The following is an 18,762-nucleotide window of genomic DNA, read 5'->3' as shown; positions in this document are numbered from 1 at the left end:
GGGGAGGGGGATGGAAAGGAGGGGAGGCGGCACTACATTAAAATTGATCGAGCCTCCTCCCCAGTGTTATCAGCCCCTATTCAACCCCTGACTCCTGGGGAGTGAATATCGATCACTTTGGAGATCCTAATCTAGAATTATAAAAGTCTAGCAATTTCAGTTTATAAGTATGCAAATGATTAAGCCTCAGCTGCCTGGGTGTTTGTTTGTGAGGACAGGGAAGTAGAGTTTCCAATATTTGGATGAACAAACAGCTCTCTGAATCTTCATTTAGCTTAGCTTCAATTTCATATACCATGTTATCCTGGACACTCTGAAGTAATAATTTCCCTCTATCTATCCTACCACATTCTATAATCATATGAATTATATTCTTTGGATCCTCTGTATTCAAGGGAAGACAGTTCTCATAAAAGAATACTTTAAATTCAGGGAATCTGGACTACATTTCCAAAGATGCATCTTTTTGAAATGCAGTCTTTGATTATGGGATCTAAAGTCAGCCTCCACATGGATGCCAGCTAAAAAACGAATGAAAAAGTATTTCTTACCTTTTAATGCAGGCCCAGAAAAGCCTGCTCCAATGTCCCCTTTCAGCCTAGAGGTGTCTGGGGCGTTGATGCGGTTCAGGAGGTGTAGCTATTGGTGTCATGATGCCATACATACACGCTGAGCAATGGCCGACTTCATTACCCATAATTCCCCCAGGCAGCTGGAACTGCTCTGCATTTCCCAGAACAGTTCCAGCTGTGTGGGGGAATTATGGGTAGGGTCGATGACCATTACTCTGCCGTATATTGAGCCGCTGGCGCAGACGAGCGGCCCCAAAGGCCAAAGCAGCCCAGTGAGGGAGAGGAGTGAGTGAGTGGGAGAGAGAAAAGTAAGATGTGTCGCAGGTCTCCAGCGTCACCGCAATGTCTTCAGTCCATCTCTAGCCAGCTACTTGCAGCGACAGTACATTCATGGTGCATACTGGAGTGCTCTGCTCTGCCGGCGACACTACCTTGGAGAAGAATTGGAGTTAGCACCAGGGAGTATTCATGAAGGCAAGTTATTTGACGTGAGTCTGGAGAATCTCCGCCTTTATGTTCAGATTTTTTTGCTTTATGAAAGGGCCTTTAGTCATGGGGCTCACCAAAAGTAGCTTGGAACTCAAATGTCTAGGCTCATTTGTGTTGAGTGTGAATGTGAGCGAGGTACTGGAGGATTTCCCATCCTGTGGAACTTTTTTCTCAATCATTAATATCTTTAATGAGGTGAGAGAGGAGGAAGAAAGAAAGGAGCACACAAAGGGTATTAAATGTGTTTCCACAGATGTACTTACGTCAAGTTTACAGACATGAGTGGCATTACTTCTATCCTGTCTGGATACTGATACAGGATTCCATTGCTGTAGAAATAAAACACCTTTATAAATACACAGCAACAGAGATTGGGAACCTACCATCACCACTGGAATGGCAGAATTAGTATAACAGGAGGGGTGAACCACTTACAACACCTCTCCCAAACCATTCATACAAAAATATTGGACGGTCTGTGCGCGCGCGCGCGGGCGCCTGTCTGTGTCTGTGTGTGTGTGTGTGTGTGTGTGTGTGTGTGTGTGTGTGTGTGTGTGTGTGTGTGTGTGTGTAAGAGAGAAATTAATTATGAGACAGTGGCCACAGAAATGCAGCTTTGGTAAAGAGAACAATGTTCATCATACTGGGTCAAGTACAACATGTATACAACTGTCACTTTCAGTGATTCAGTTGGTAAAAAGACTGATGTTCTCATCAGTGTTATTGGAATGCCATTGTTTGGCACGTCATACTCCATTCTAAGGACACCAAAATCAGTCATTGCATCAGAGATTTGAAGTTGAAGATAGGACTGTATTGTGGGAACATCACAAGGACTGCTAGGATTCAAGGATCACCAATACCTGTACCAAGAAACCAAGTTGTAAAAATAATTCTGTAGCTCAATTCAAATGATAGATCTGTACTAGATTAGTTTAGACAAGGCACTTAATGTTTCATTGCTGTGGAGAGGAAAATTCATACCTAATAGTAGATATACGTGAATATTTGCACGTGATATGACCAGCAACATTGTGCCTACAGGTAGAAAGGAGGAATAGAACTGATTTTAAATAGAAACAACATTAGGAGCAAGAACAGGCAGTTCAGCTCTTCAAATCTGCTCCATCCACATGATCATGACTGAGCCTCTATTTCAATGCTTCATTCCTATTGCCTTCCTTATTTCTCAATGCCTCATGTCTAGAAATCTATCTCGTCCTTAAATATATTCAGGAGCTTAGACTCCACCACCTATGTTCACCACTCTGAAAAAACTTCACATCAACCCTACGTGCCCTATGCTGCAACCCAGGTCAATGACTCCTGGTTCTAGCACAATCTTTCCGCTCCCCGAGCCAGGAGTAACATCATCCTTGCACCCAGTTTATTTTGTACATTTATATGAGAACCAGTTTCAGTAAATGAAAGCCTAGTCAAATTTAACAGAAAATATATTGCCTATAAATATTTATCATTAATGCATTAATGTGTTACACATGTAACAGTTACAGGCCACCAACTTTAAGAAAAATTGTGTATGGACTTCAAACCTAAAGAGTTGAGAGAACAGTGCCGCACCTGAGTACAACATAAGAGGGCTTCCAGATAGGGGAGCCCAGGTAGCTGGTACCAGCCTTGTAATGTAGAATTCCTTCTTTTGTGATGGCATTTGCAACAGTCATGTAGAGGTTCTTCTGGGGCCCTGCTGTTACATCCATAGGATCCTCCCAGTGAATCAAACTGTAGAGGTGGATGGTAACGTCAGACACCTGTAAACACACCCAGCAAAATTAGGTTTAGCAACATCTGAAATATTGTTGGAAAATAGATTCATGGAATTTTCATTTACAGAAGAACAAGGATCAAAAGTAGATTATCTGGCCTATCAAGCCTGCTGTGCCATTAATAAGATCACGGCTAATTTGGTCATAGTTCCATTTCCCCATGATCCCCAATTCCCCAATGACTTAAAACTATTCCCCCTCTAGAAATCATTTCCCTATTATTTCTTTTTGATGGTTGATTTTTTTTCCCTCCAATCTATTTTGTTTTTCCCAGTTACAAGTCCACGTTCTGCATTTAGCATTATCATTCACTGTCGTAGCACAAGACCTTCAAATGAACAGAAAATGGTCACTTAACAGATCAGTTAATGGTTTAATGGTTCAGCTGAAAACCAGGAAAGCAAAAAAAAAACCATCGGTTTTAAGTTGTATTATGGGGTGGGTTGGGGAGGTAGGATAAAGGCAATATCGCTGATAGGGTGGTCAGAATTCTGTGGGGATAGCTGTTGATGCAATTTGGATAATAAGGAAAGTTAGAGAGTAATATGATTTAAAAAAATGAAAGCTGTGTGAGATGAAGGAAGTTAAAGAGAGAAAAGCAAACAAAAGTACAAAAGATGGGAAAAGCAGAGTTGTGGGAAATGGCTGAGAGAAAGGCAAACTGAAACTAAAATATTATAGAAGGATTAACAATGATAGAACTGACCGATTCTTATACAGAGAAAGTAAGTTAACTGAAGAGTGTTGAATGCAATCCTGAATTCAGAATTATGTAACAGTCTCAAATGGAAAGTGCTATTCCATAAACTCATGTTAAGCCTCGTTCTAATTATGCAGAGGCTACTAACAAGGAGAATTGAAGTGGAAGGTGACAGGAAGATCTCGATTGCCTCTTTAGCAGAATGCAGATGTTTGCCAAAGAAGTCAATCAAATCTGCATTTGGTTTTCCCAGCATAGATGAGATATTGTGAGCACATTACACAGTACACTAGATTGGAAGTGAAAGGACTTCCCAAGGTGATGGGGGTTCAGGTATTGAATCTCCTGTAGATGCATATGAAAGTGCCATGGAGTGTTTGATGGACTGGGATTTGAGAATCACTTGGAATGCAGAAAAGGAAATGGGAGAGAAAGAGGAGTGTGGTAATGGAATTGTGACGAAGACAGCAGAACTGGTCTATGATTCTCTTGCTGTTAGCATGGCTTGCTATACTTGGAAAGTCTCTACATTCTGCAGATTTTACATTCTTTTTTTAATCTCCAACAATAATTTTGTTTATGATATTTCTCTGTAACTATCCACATTAACACATCAATCAGATTATTTCATCAATAGCTTATTCCTACAGAAACCCTAACTTCACCCTAGATTCCCTTTATTCTCTATAGCTTAACCATCACCTCCACCCTTTCTGCAACTTAAAAGTAACTTTTTCCCCCTCTCTTTCACAATTTTGATGACAGATCATCATACTGAATCATTAATTTCATTAGTTTCTCTTTTCACTTATACCGGACGACCTAATGACTCATCCAACATTTTCTGGTTTTATTACAAATTTCCAGCATTTGCATTACTTCTAATATTTCATCCTTAAACTAACACTCCTTATAACCTTGGCGCCATTTTCTTCTAAAACATACATGATATTAAATGTAGTGCCTTAGCACCACACAAATGTTTTTCCAACAACACAATTTTATATGAGGCCTGACCCTATCTTGTTTTCTCAATGTCACCCCCTCATTTCTGTCATTTCACTAACTCCCTTATTGCTTAAATTGGCCAAGTGATTAGTATTTCATCCTTGGCTAAATGGAACTATGTACATGAATCCCTTCACCCCCCCACTTCCTTGCAAATGCACTGGGGAGTTCATGCTGATTACTGTTAGCAGAGAACATGCGTTTTGCTGAGAAAAGCCAACTTGATTCAATTACATAGAAAAATCCAGCGTGATTCCCAAATTACCTCACATCTTGATTCCTGGGCCACAAATTTAGTCAGTGCTAGTTTTTGCATGGTGGCATCCATAAGTATACTGGGATATGGGGGTTCTCTGCAGCCCTTAATCATGGCAGATCGCAAAACAGTGAGGAAAAATCTATGCAGAAAACAAAAATATCTGGATAACTGATGATGAAATAAATTTTTTTAACTGAAAGTTTATGGTAACTACATCTCTAGGTACATAGGTATAACACAAATACATTTTAATGATGAGATTTTTTTTGTGAAGGTGTGTTTCAGTCTCGTGTCGTTTTTTTCTTTTGGTGTAGAAATGGTAATCTTGTGCTGTCCATGTTTTTGTGTAACCTCGTAATGTGCAGGCAGCATTATGGTTTGGAGGAATGTCATATCGTTTTTCACTATCTACTGTTTTATCTTCTTCTCTCTTTGGCTTGGCTTCGCGGACGAAGATTTATGGAGGGGGTAAATGTCCACGTCAGCTGCAGGCTCGTTTGTGGCTGACAAGTCCGATGCGGGACAGGCAGACACGGTTGCAGGGGAAAATTGGTTGGTTGGGGTTGGGTGTTGGGTTTTTCCTCCTTTGCCTTTTGTCAGTGAGGTGGGCTCTGCGGTCTTCTTCAAAGAAGGTTGCTGCCCGCCAAACTGTGAGGCGCCAAGATGCACGGTTTGAGGCGATATCAGCCCACTGGCGGTGGTCAATGTGGCAGGCACCAAGAGATTTCTTTAGGCAGTCCTTGTACCTTTTCTTTGGTGCACCTCTGTCACGGTGGCCAGTGGAGAGCTCGCCATATAACACGATCTTGGGAAGGCGATGGTCCTCCATTCTGGAGATGTGACCCACCCAGCGCAGCTGGATCTTCAGCAGTGTGGAATGAAGGTATTGTGTATCGTATGTGGTTTCATTAATATTTGCTTTTCTTCCCATCTTGCACATTTTGGCTTATTATGTAGAGTTCTACTTGTACACTCCACCCCAGTGGACTGTGCAAGCCTGGATTTGTAGAAATTGATTATTTAGGATCGAGGACAACACCATAATGGAGTCTGATTTTTTTCCCCCAACTTATCTACAGTTTTTTTTGGTAAAATTCACAGTGTTAGGGTTAGGAATTGGAATGGACCCAAGGGCACTACATCAGCAGAAGCACACATAATGTAGTCCTGGCTGAGATAAGCTAACATTGAAGGCCAACAATGCAGGGGAGGATTTATTTTCTTGTGTGCACAATTATTTTAAGCTGTAGCATTATTTTAATATCTAGATACATGATACCTCACCCAGATACAACAAAAGTATTTTCAAGGAGAAGAGCAAATGAAATAATGATTACCTCTCAAAGTTTGGGTTGTACCACTTGTTACAGATCACTTTTGAGACTTGAGGCACAATGCACTTTAGGACAATGAAGATCACTGAACAGAGCAACAGTTTCAATGTTTCATTACAACTTAAAAAGATTCTGAGACATCATGAGCAAATGCAGAAACTGAAAGGGAAGTTCACAACCTGAAGTCATTATGCTGCTGTACAAATGTAGATCATTTTCAAACGGTCTTGATGGTAGACCTGTGTAAAAGGAGCAATGCTATACTGCATTCCCCCAAGATGAACAGAATCTGAACTTACTCAGTTAAAGATTCATCTGCTGTGTCAAGCAGGAACTGCCTCCGCCGATTGATACAAACAAGCTGAACAGTCTGTTGGCCAAGCCCCACCTTTGGCAGCAAAGAACATTGAAATGAAAGACTGCAGATTACAACCATGGTCAGAGCAAAACAAAAATCACTACATTATACAACTCAACAGAACCTTACACTGCAAAAAAAACCAAAAAAACAATGCTATGTTGCGCTGTAATACATAATCAGCAATTTAAAAATAATTTAGTGCTTCCACCTCATTCTTTTAACTTGAAGTCTTGTTCACATTTAACTCCACAGATGGCAGCAACCCTCCAGTACTAAATATATAACAGCTATTCAAGCCATTGGGACTGATTTGTTTGAGATGGGAGATGAGTCACAGAGAAAGAAAAATGTAAAGTACAGCATGACTGTGATTATCCAAAAGTTTTGGAGGTGCCTCCCAAAAATAATGGATAAATGAGGATTTCTGAAATAATCAAAAATTCTCATTTATCTGAAAATAATTTTGTCTCCCAAAAATATTGGGTAAATGTGGATTTTTGAAACAATTAAAAATTCTCATTTATCTTCATTTTTTTTGGTGCCAAACTCACTTCACAGCTTGAAAAAAAATTTAAACCAGCATGCTCGTGTGTGTGTTTGAGTTGCCACTTCAATTCTGACAAACCACTCGAGGGTTTTGCAATGGCAAAGAGGTCTGCAGATAGCACTGTGATTATGAGTAGAATTTCAAGTGTTTGGTGTTTGATATTAAACAGTATTTTGTCAGGTTTTTTTTTGGGTGTGAATTAAACATTATTTCATGCTTTAAAAGCCTTCCCTTGTTGTTTGATCTCTGTTACAAGTGATTTGCTGTTGCTATTGGGCTGGTTTTTTAAAAAAAATGACCAGTTCTCTAAAAAAAAACATTCATCCAACATAGGCGCGGTCCCGAGCATTTCAGATAATCAGAGTTATACTGTACAAACTTGTCCATCTTACAGCATGGGTTACCAAACAGAAGCCAAACATCTTGCCAAAAGTGGTTTTCTTATTTCCCAGGAATCAATTTGACTAACTGCTACACTTCCAAAAACACCATTTTGATATTGCTTCATTATTAACAACACTATTACTTTATTTAGCAAAGGGAGAGGCAGTGAAAATACTTATCTACTCATCCATCAGAACAGGACTAATAAGAAGTGGTGCAACTTGCTGGCAAATAGCTAGCCCAATACACCCATTTGAACAGATGGTTTACAGATGAAGAGTAGCATTTTTGTTTTTAAAAACACAACTCACCGAAACATAATCAAGCTCATTGTAGGACACTGCTTCCTCCACTGTATAAGGCTTATCTGCAGCTCCTACAGAATCCAAAACTGAGTCAGACATACTGTAGGTATTACTCCCTAATTGTAATCAACTCTAAAATAGTGCCCTTTTCATTTCTATGTACAATATTAAACTGAATTTTTAAGGAACATCCTAGTAGTGTGGGACTTTCAGCTCTCATTTCCACACAGACATCTCAGCCATTAGGATTAGATGGAAAATGCTGATTTGATCTCTGTTCTATTCTCCCCTCCTGAATAGAAAGCTGTGAAATTTGCTGTGTATAGATCTATTGCATCAGTCTCTATTAGCATATTGCTTAAATGGTCTTTATTCAAGACCTTCGATATCAGTTAGTAGAAGATTCAACCATGAGGGCAGAATAGATGCATGCTCTCAATTTTATGCAAGTTTTCTATTTGTTCACCTCTGGGCTTATTAAAATAGTAAAAACTTGGACAGAATAAAAAAATTGAATTATAATTAATTCAGAAAAAGAGAACCATGACTACATATGCCAGTTTCACAATTAAGAAAATGTGACCATGACCAGAGCCATAAGCTTCTGGTTTTAAGATGGCAAAATGATTAAATTTACAAAATGTATGTTGCAACTCTCAAAAGGAGAAGCTATATAATTTTGTCACCATAACAATTTAAAAGATGAATGTGGTATTTAAGAACATTAGTTCATTCACTGTACCAGTACTAAAATAATACTTACCTTTTCTCAACAGGTAGATATAACAATCTGTCAGTAGAACATACAGCAACTGTAGGTTCCCTTCCATATGACCTGTCCACATTTGCATCATCTGAGAAGAGAAATTAGTAAGGGACAAGAAAGGAGGAAGAAAACTAAACAGTTTCTAGTTTATGCAAGAGCTCCATTTCTGCAAACCTTCTGCAAGTCAGGACATCTGTTTTCTATAGTAACTTGCATTGCTCTTACACACTTGCTTTAATTCTCTCATTTCACTTGATAATCACCCCAACTCTACTCATGATTAAACTAATGGAATATGTACTGTATTTAGTCAGTAATAAATTCCATGGAACTTTTTTCAAATCATCTCCACTAGCCTTAAAATTGAATGAGAGTTGTATGGTCAGATTTCCACAAGCCAGGTTATTCACGAGCCTGTACTGTGCAGTTTCTTACAAAAAAATATTTTTTAATAATTCAGTTCAAGTCCATTGATAAACTAGTAAGATTTTATATTTGCAATATTTTAATTAACTGCCTATGTCCTTAACTGGAGTTCCATAACTTCAAAATCCTTCGCCCATAGAACAGACTATTTACTTGTCACCAATCATGAGTGCCTTGATTAACATTTCTTTCTATCTCCTACTTAAGATGGAATAGAAGGAATTGTTAAATTCTCTGGTTTGTTCAGATTTGTTCTTGTGTTTCACCATTCTCACTTCTCAGTTTTTATTGCATCAATTCCTTATGATAATTCCTTGGTTAAGTTCCCTCATCCCTCTCCACCTACCCATGTGGCTGCAGGAAGTACCACATTCATGCCCATATTTCCTCCCTCTCCACGAATTGGGCCCCAAACAGCACTTTCACTTCACTTGTATATACGTGGGAATGATCTACTGCATCCAGGCTTCTCTTTGTGGCCTTTCATACATCGGTGAGACCGAGTGCAGACTGGGAGATTGCTTCGCTGAGCACCTTTGCTCTGCCAGTATCAGGGACAGGGATCTCCCAGTGGCCAACTACTTTAATTCTGCACTCCACTCCCATGCTCATGTCTGTCCATGGCCTCATGTACTTGCTATCCCACCAAGATCACCTGTAAATTGGAGAAATAACAATTGATTTTCCATCTGGCCACTCTCCAACCAGATGGCATTAACAATGACCTCCAGTTTCTGCTAGCTTACTCTCTCTGTTCTCCCTCCCTTCTCTTTCCCGGTCTTATTTTCTCCAGCTCTCCACCCTCTTCCCTCTCCATTCACAGAGCCACCCCTCCCCCCGCTGCTTGCTGGTGTGCCCTCCCTTATCCACTTATTACCTCCTGTCTGTGGAACTGTGCTTCTCCCCTGCCCCCCCCCCCCCCCCCACCCCCATCATTTTGTTCTGGCGCTTGCCAACATTTTTTTTTTCATACCTCGATGAAGGGCTCAAGCCCAAAACGTTGGTTATGCATCTTTATTTTTGCTCTATAAAGTACCCCGTTTGATCAGCCGAGTTTCTGCTATTTTAACTGATCTTTCTCATTTGATGAAGCAGAGGAACTCATTTCAGTGTTGCGATTTTTGAATCTAGGAAAACCAGACAGGCTGAAAGGGGGTGCACAGCCTCTTCACACACTAAACAGTTGACTTTGCTCCCTTGCCCTAGGGACAGGTGGCGAGGATCAGTGAGATCAGAGTTTGAACCTGCAGTCACATACATTCTTGTGTATACCCAGTTTCTAATAGGGGGTGATATGCATTTTAACTCGAAGATTAACCCACTTTAACTCAGCATACATGCAAAGATCATTTGAAATGTCCACAGTTCATAAGCTGTGGATTGAACAAGATACCTTTAATGCACAATCCTTCACCAGATGGTGCATTCACACAGCATTATTAGGGAGCACTTTTTAAAAATTTCAAGCAAGTATTTTATGGGCTTTTCCCAGCCCCATTACCTTATAAAGCTGCTCTTCATTCTCCCTAAAAACATGAATCATCAGGAGAAGCAGGAGATTATTGTCTACCCTGGGGGAGAAAAGGAGAAAAACAGTTTGCCTCCAATTCTGACAAGATCAAAACAAAACCTTTAATTCAAATCTATTCAGGGAAAATGCCAAGTTATGCAGAATACAGATGTAGAATCAGAAATGCTTGGGGTATTTATGATGTTGTGAATTGAAAAAAAAAAGTGGAATTAAGATAATAATCTGATAAACAAGTTAACACACTACACTGTGATGCAGGCTCAACCACCCATTTTTGCACGTTTATTCAAATGAAATGTACCAAGACACATTTACAGAATGGCGAGAGTGGGAAGACAAAATCCTTGAAAGTCAATTACATAGAAACAATAAACCACAGCAATGCCCTTTGGCTCATGGTGTCTGTGCTAAACACAATGCCAATTTAAATTGCTTCTGATCTATATCCCTCTATGTATATGTCCATATAAATGCGATGATCACATCTCCATCCGCCACCCGATGGGCAGCACATTCCAGGCATAGTGGCTAGCGCAATGCCTTTACAGCGCCAGTGATCGGAATTGGGGTTCAAATCCCTCGTTGTCTGTAAGGAGTTTGTATGTTCTCCCTGTGGGTTTTCTCCAGGGGCTCTGGTTTCTTCCGACTGTTCAAAATGTCCTGGAGGTGTAGGTTAACTAGGTGTAAATTGGGCATCACGGGCTTGTGGGCCGAAATGGCCCGTTACTGTGCTGTGTGTCTAAATTTAAAAATTACCAACCACTCTGTGTGAATCAAAAACTTGCCTGGCTCATATCCTTTTGCCCCATTTACTTTAATACTAGAAGCATTTAAGAGGGTTGAAGTATTTTTAGTGAAAAGTCCTTTGCATATTCTGCCATGTGTCAGATTTCACCAGGAATTCTTTTTCGTGAATTAGGGCTTTCTCCAACTTTTGTGCCAAGATTGAATGGCGGAAGAGGCCAAATGGTTGGAAATCTGGGCTCGGGACAATGTGGACATTGTCCAGGCATTTCTACCCTGGAAAAAAGACTTATGGTTCTCATAGCTGAATAAATTTGTACCAGGTCACTTCTCTGTCCCCATCACTCCAAAGAAAACAATCCAAGTTTATTCAACCGCTATAGCTCATACTCTAATCCAGGGAACATGATAATGATTTCATTCTCAGATACATTGTACAACGTACATACACACCAAAAATTTTTATTTTCTGAAGCCGAACAGGTACTTTGTAAATTCAAACTACAATCGTATCCATTAAATTAAAAAGAGATAAATATAAAAAGTGATAAATAATAAATGTTTACAGTTACCATTGTGTAATAGAAAAATGGTGACATTAAAATACTGCACACAGTCCTTTTTGACCCATAAGCTCGAGCCCTCATCCATCAAAGACAACTTGTAAGGCGATGCTACAAGGAAGTGGCAAACATCATAAAGGACCGTCCTAGTCACAAATTCTTCTCACTACTACTTTTGGGCAGAAAGTACAGAAGGCCAGCAAACACCAGGTTTAATAACAGTTTGTTTCCAAAAAAATGTCAGGTGCTTCACTGTCTCCTGAAACACTACTCATGGATAGCTCTGATACCGTAAAATGACTGCACTATTGCCAAGTCACTTTATTTCTTGCACAAGGATAACTAAACATTTATTATCTATCTTTTGTATTGACTCTTTCAATTCAATTTATGGATACTATTGAGTTTTTTTTTAATGAAATACCTACTTGGCTGTAGCAAATAAGAATTATGATGTCTACTGTAATGGAAGATTCTAACCTGTTTTTTTTTAAATTTGCAGCTCTGGGTTCTGCAAGGCTGAGAACCTGCTTGTGTTTTAGAATCAGCAGACATAAGCTAAATTCCACCAAGGGGCCAGAGATGCTGTAATCTGACAAAAGGACATCTGTGTACCAAGAACATTTAATCTTCCTGCTTGTTTTGGGTCACAGACTGTCAGAGGCCTAGCCTTGATGCAAAATAAACCATTGTATTCAAAGTGATAAGCTGAAAAATATGTTATTCGTTAGAAGCCTAGCATGCTAGCTTGCTCGCTTATCTTTCTTGCTGCGCTGGGAATAGGTGCTTGGGTAAGCAGTTTTTGGGTAATATAAGCCATTGTCCCGCTGCTGAAGTTTGAGACTCTCCGAGAGGTGGCAACATCTCTCAGCAAGAACAACAACTTCTGGAGTCCAGCCAAAGTCCCGGTCAGGGGAGGTGGAGAAGCTGCAACCGGCGCTCTGACAACCTACTACGTGTGCAGTCATTGCCTCGCTTCGGCAGTTGGGACCAGTCCAAGCGTTGATAAGTATAGTTGGGAAGGGCTTGCATATTGTAGTGTGAAATCAACTTTTGAATTTGTAATAAACATTTGTATAATCTGAACTGCTCTCGGTGTGTGTGTCTATTTTCTTTCGGTAGTTCAAACACTGTGACCAATCTAAAATGAACAAAATGAGAGGTATAAGTTTACCCAAGACAATTGGCGCAGTGAGCAGGGTTGGTCTCAAGATGTTTCGCCGAAAGAAAGAGGTGAGCCCTGAGCAGTTCTTGATTCCTGGATGGACTTCCAAAGACGATGGGTTTAGCATGTTGGTCAATACCCTGTCTTTGTTGGGACCACCCATTAGTTGGGATGAGAAGTTAGACCCATCAAGTGCACCTCTGGGAGAGCGAGTTGCCACTCTCCTTCGAGAAAGAAAATTTCCTGATAAAAAGGGGACGCTGACGGATGGTTTTTGGTTGCTGGCCACAGCCTTACGCCACTCCGTTCAGCATGAAGCAGAATCAATTCAAAGAGAAGTAGAATCTCAGCGCAAGAGAAAGCAATTAGAGGAGGAGCTAGAAGCCAGGCGACAACGCTGCTCTATGATGAGCGAGATTGTTCGCACCAGTCAGGACAGAGCCAAAGAATTGGAAGATAAGCACGTCCAAATGATCTGCCGTAATATTAAACTTCGGCAGCAGCTCTGTGCAGATAAGGAAAGGCAAGGAGTAGAACCCGATCCATATCGTATTCGTGCCATGATAATGAATGGTGACGATCCTGATGTAATTGAGGATTGGGATGGGAATATCTGGAATGACAATGGTAATAATGCAGATACTCCTCAGCATGTGTCTAACATACTACCCTCTCCACCTGCTGTTCACGCCCGCCCCATAAGGCAGCAGACTTCCCAAACAGACGGAAGGGAGGATGATGTAAGGGTAGAGATGGAAGGGATAGATACCCTGGTCTCCCAAGTGGACCCAGGGGAAAATACCCAAACCCTTGCTTATGCTCTATGGCCTACTCCCTCTACGGGATGGCCTCGGAATCCTCCCCTAGACTGGGTGGAGGACCCTGTGGGCCAAATTGGGAACAGGGGTCGGAAACCGTCAATGATCCGTGACTTCTCTGTAAAAGAGCTGGCTGCCATTGGAGATCGATTTAGGCAAAAGGCAGGAGAAACTCTGGCAGCCTGGCTCCCGCGTGTCTGGGAACAAGGAGGGGGGTAATGTATTTTTAACCCCTGAGGAATTGTTGGGATTAGGAACATTGACTACTGATATCCGGGTCACTGCTGAGCTCCAGGGTAGAGGGAGAGAGATGGATTACTTACTTACTTACTACTCTAGGGGATGCCTGCTACGAGTATACCCATCACCAGTAAATTGGGATTTACATTTGCAGAACCCCAGAAGAGGGCATAGCAGTAATTCGTCAACAGGCCCTGGCCTCTGCCTTGTATGCAGGGCGTTTGAGGCTGTGGGTACACGGGGGGGAGCCCTGATGAAGAGATATTCATGGCCGGAATGCATACCAGATTGGTTCGTTCCGCCCAACCCACTGTACGGGGACTGGTTCTGTCCGTAACTAGTCCACTAATTGGGCACCCTGTGTCTGAGGCGGTGCACGCCTTATCTGGGCTTCGAGAATTAGAACTAGGAGGTAAAATCCACTCACGTACAACCCAGGTTAAATCAGACAAGCAGGATGAAAAGAGAGGGGCTGCTGCTAATAACGGACCGACAAGAAAGGACCTTTTTCTAACCTTGTTAAAGTTAGGCGTATCTAAAAGTGATATTGATGGGAAACCTACTGCAGTCCTTTATGCCCTTTATAAGAGAAAAGCAAGGGAACATCATCCCCAGCTGCTGAGACCTCCTGGCCCAGTTGTGCCCTCTGCTCCCCCTGCTGCTTCTATCGAGCAGGCTTCTCCTGCTCCAGTTACCCGTGATGAGGTACAACAAATGGTTAACAAGGCTCTTATGGATAATAGTGGCATGTGGGCCTGGAAGCCTCCGAACCCTACTAAAGCATGAAGGTGTGGGCAGGGCTCCTGTGTCTACTCCATTGAGATACGGCAGATACACGGGGACCCACGGCCCTACATACCGTTAACAATCCATTGGGGTGGGGGTAATGACCACCAATATTTGGCCTTGGTCGATACGGGTGCGGAGCACTCGGTGATTCCGGGTAACCCCGACCTCTGGACTGGACTGACCTTTCGAATAGAGGGGTTGGGAGGAGCAGTCACCCTGGCAAAGGAAATAAAAGTCCGTGCCACAGTGGGTGATAGCCCTTCCCCTATCTGGTTACATGCCCTGGTGGCTGCTACTGACGAGTGTATCCTGGGTATTAATATGTTGGCCGGTACGGCCCTTAATACTAGCCAAGGGGGATTTGCATTTGGAATTCGGACTATTACAAAAAAACTAGTAGTGGGTCAGGCTAAGTGGGATCCTGTGATGGTGCCACCCCCCATGAAACCAGTGTGCATTCCACAATATCGCCTCCCTGGAGGGCAAGAAGAGATTAGTGCCACCATTGATGCTTTGCAAGAAGAAGGGGTAGTGAGGCCCACAACGTCGCCCTTTAATAGCCCTGTTTGGCCGGTCCAGAAGCCGGACGGCTCCTGGAGAATGACAGTTGATTATCGCTTTTTGAACAAACATGACCCACCACTTGCTTCAGCAGTTCTGGACATTGTTACCCTTATTGAATGGGGCACATGAACAGAGTGGTCATTTGGGGGAGAAGGGATCAGCTATGTGGGCCCGAACACATGCTTTACCCGTCCATCAGGATGATGTCCGCATGATCGTGCGTACATGCCCAGAATGTCAACTTGTGAAGTCCCGTGTCGTTCCTCCTGGTCCTCATGGCCGAATAAAACGGGGTGCTTGCCAAGCTGCGATTTGGCAAATTGATTACATAGGCCCCATGCCAGACTGTATGGGTAAACGTTATGTCCTAGTAATGGTTGACACCTTTTCGGGCCTGGTTTTTGCCTTTCCCACCAAGACAGCTGACCAAGCTAGTACTATCCAAGGACTAAATCATTTAATTTCTCGTTATGATGTTCCAGAGGAGATTCAGTCTAATGGCTCGCACTTCTCCGGGAAAGCAATCTGTGATTGGCCAAATGACAACAGTATCTTATGGGTTCACCATATTCCTTATTACCTGCTAGGTTAGTTGAACGAATGACTGGCTTACTGAAGGAACAAATTCATTTATTAACACCACTGGGAACCCTGAAGGGGTGGTGCCATGTGCTGCAGCAGGCAGTCGACAATTTGAATCATCGCCCTTTAAAAGGAGGTACACCTTTCCACCGACTTCTTCACGCTTCTGAACTACAGCCTATTCCAGAGGAAAAACAGTCACTGCCCCCCACTCCTGAACTAGAGAATGCCGGACAAAAGGTTTGGGTGGCACCACCAGGTAGTGGCCCTCCTGTAAAAGGAGAAATAGTGACACCTGCCCAGGGTAACACTCGGTGGATAGCTATTGAGGGACAGGATGATTTAGTCTGTTTAAACACTGAACGCTTACGGTATCGTGAGTGACATGTGTCAGGCTTCTTTGTTCCAGGTTCTCCGTTTTACGCTCCTGGTGATCTGGCTTAACAGCTGCTTTGGTGCCAACAATTGGATTTGTAATGACGAGGACGTTCCGAGTGAGTTGCCCGTGGGAGACACGGTCCAATGCATTACATCAAGGAAGTCCTCAGGGAGGAGTCACGTGATGGAGTAGTGGCCGGACGGTGAACTCCAGCCCTCTCCAGAAAAGTCGGGAAAAACAAGAGAAAACACAAAGGCACAGAAATAAAAGTTACAGAAAAGTGAGTATAAAGGTGGAAAGAAGATGGCGACAAAAAAAGGAAAGTCGAAAGCAACGGTAAGAAGAGAGGAAGAGAAGACAAAGGAGGAAAAAGGTGAAGGCCTTACCTGTCCGAGGAGGCCCGCTGCGGAGAGAGAAACCCGCTCCCTTGGGTCGGTAAATAATGGACTACAAAAATGGCTCGCAGAGCCGAGCAAAAGTGCGCAACCGCGCATGCGCGAAACTTCGCGCATGCGCGATGCGAATGAAAAAAAACACACCGACGGGAGGGGGGACCAGCTGGGGAGTCGATCTCCACAGCCGGCAACGACAGCTGCAGAACACCTGCAGCAAGAAGAGACCACAGAAGACAATAGAAACAAGAAAGAAGAAGAGGAAAGGGCAACAAAGAAACAACAGATGGTCAACCCAGAGGAAGAAGAAGAGGAAGAGTATGGTGAAATAGAAGAAGAAAAGATAGGCAAGGTAAAGGATATACTTGCTCTTATTAAAGGATACATGGAGTCATTTAAAGAATGGCAAACACAGGAATTTAAGGATTTAAGAAAAAGAATAAACAACACAGAAGAGAAAATAATTAAAATGGAGATGACCTTAACAGAAATGGGAAAAAAAATGGACAAGATGGAAGAGCGGGCAGTAGCAGCAGAAATGGAGGTAGAAGACTTAAAAAAGAAATTGGAGAAATCTAATAAAAAAACTAAAGAGACACAAGAACTACTAGCTCAAAAAATAGATACAATGGAAAACCATAACAGAAGAAATAACATAAAGATAGTGGGCCTTAAGGAAGATGAAGAAGGCAAGAATATGAGGGAGTTTATAAAAGAGTGGATCCCTAAGACCCTAGGACGTCCAGAACTACAGCATGAAATGGAAATAGAAAGGGCACATAGAGTATTGGCCTCTAAACCACAACCACAACAAAAACCAAGATCTATTGTAGTAAAATTCCTAAGATATACTACAAGAGAAAAGGTACTGGAGAAGACAATGGAAAAAGTAAGAGAGGGCAACAAACCACTGGAGTATAAAGGGCAAAAAATCTTCATTTATCCAGATATAAGTTTTGAACTCCTAAAGAAGAGAAAAGAGTTCAATACAGCAAAGGCGATTTTATGGAAGAAAGGGTATAAATTTATACTAAAGCATCCAGCGGTATTGAAAATATTTATTCCAGGACAACAAAACAGACTATTCTCGGATCCAGAAGAAGCACGAAAATTTGCAGAACAATTACAAAAATAGACTGAGGGAGGAAGACGGGTAATGAGAGTTAAAATGATCACGACTGATATGTATGTGGGTAAAGACAAAAATAGACTGAGGGATGAAGACGGGTAATGAGAGTAAAAATGATCACGATTGATATGTATGCGGGTAAAGAGGTATAAGAGTGAATAGAGACAATGAGCATACATGAATGTATCTGTACTTAGAGGAAAATATAGATAGTATAGACAAGAATTAATAAGGGAAGGTAATGGAATAGAGAGAATAAGGAGGGAATTAAAAGAGTGACCTTTGTGACATATGAAAAGTGAAATCTTTTCTGGGGGAGGCGGGGTGGGGGGAAATAGCGGTCACTGCAAAATCAGTTGACGCTTGCGAGTGGATTCGCAAATCCAAATGGAGAGGGGAGATGTGGTTGTCCGACAAGGGATAAAGGACAACTCAGGAGGTGAAGGGGAGACTGGGGATAAATAAGATAGAAATAGGAGAATAAGGAAAATGTTAGATGTTGTAGGAATGTTGTCTTATAAAGAGTTGAAAATAAGAAAACAGAAATGGAAAAGGAGGAAAGGTAATGATGGAAAAACGGAAAGAGAAGATAAACAAAATATAAAAGGGCTACGCTGAACTATATGTCTTTAAATATTAATGGAATACATAACCAAATTAAAAGGAAGAAACTACCAAATTTAAATGAATAAATGTATTCCATTAGAAAAAGTAACATATTGGTTAAGAAATAATATTGAAATATTCGAACAAGTATAGGAGCCTTACATTAAATACAATAGCGAAAACCTACCGGGGACAAACATTACCTAAGTTGATGGAAGGAGAAGGAAAGAAAAGAATGGACTCAGTAGAATTTCTGGTGTAATTTTGTTGAATGACAACATTGTCTGACTGGCTTAATGCAACCTAGATTGTATACCTAAAA

General features: G+C 41.6%; 1 protein-coding gene across 4 annotated transcripts in view; it reads right to left on the bottom strand.

Moving 5' to 3' along the window:
• The window catches only part of plekhm2 (pleckstrin homology domain containing, family M (with RUN domain) member 2), a 68,365-nt gene that overhangs the window by 11,093 nt on the left and 38,510 nt on the right, over positions 1-18,762 (bottom strand). For all 4 annotated transcript variants that reach the window (XM_069918877.1, XM_069918878.1, XM_069918880.1 and 1 more), the window contains 7 exons: positions 10,440-10,509; positions 8,510-8,600; positions 7,753-7,817; positions 6,449-6,537; positions 4,822-4,954; positions 2,643-2,833; positions 1,325-1,390 (listed from right to left, as the gene is read on the bottom strand). In XM_069918877.1, coding sequence (XP_069774978.1) covers positions 1,325-1,390; positions 2,643-2,833; positions 4,822-4,954; positions 6,449-6,537; positions 7,753-7,817; positions 8,510-8,600; positions 10,440-10,509 — 705 coding nt within the window. The remainder of the gene's footprint in view (positions 1-1,324; positions 1,391-2,642; positions 2,834-4,821; positions 4,955-6,448; positions 6,538-7,752; positions 7,818-8,509; positions 8,601-10,439; positions 10,510-18,762) is intronic.

Source organism: Narcine bancroftii, chromosome 2, assembly GCF_036971445.1.
Source record: "Narcine bancroftii isolate sNarBan1 chromosome 2, sNarBan1.hap1, whole genome shotgun sequence".
NCBI lineage: Eukaryota > Metazoa > Chordata > Chondrichthyes > Torpediniformes > Narcinidae > Narcine > Narcine bancroftii.
This window is presented reverse-complemented; position numbering and strand designations above follow the sequence as displayed.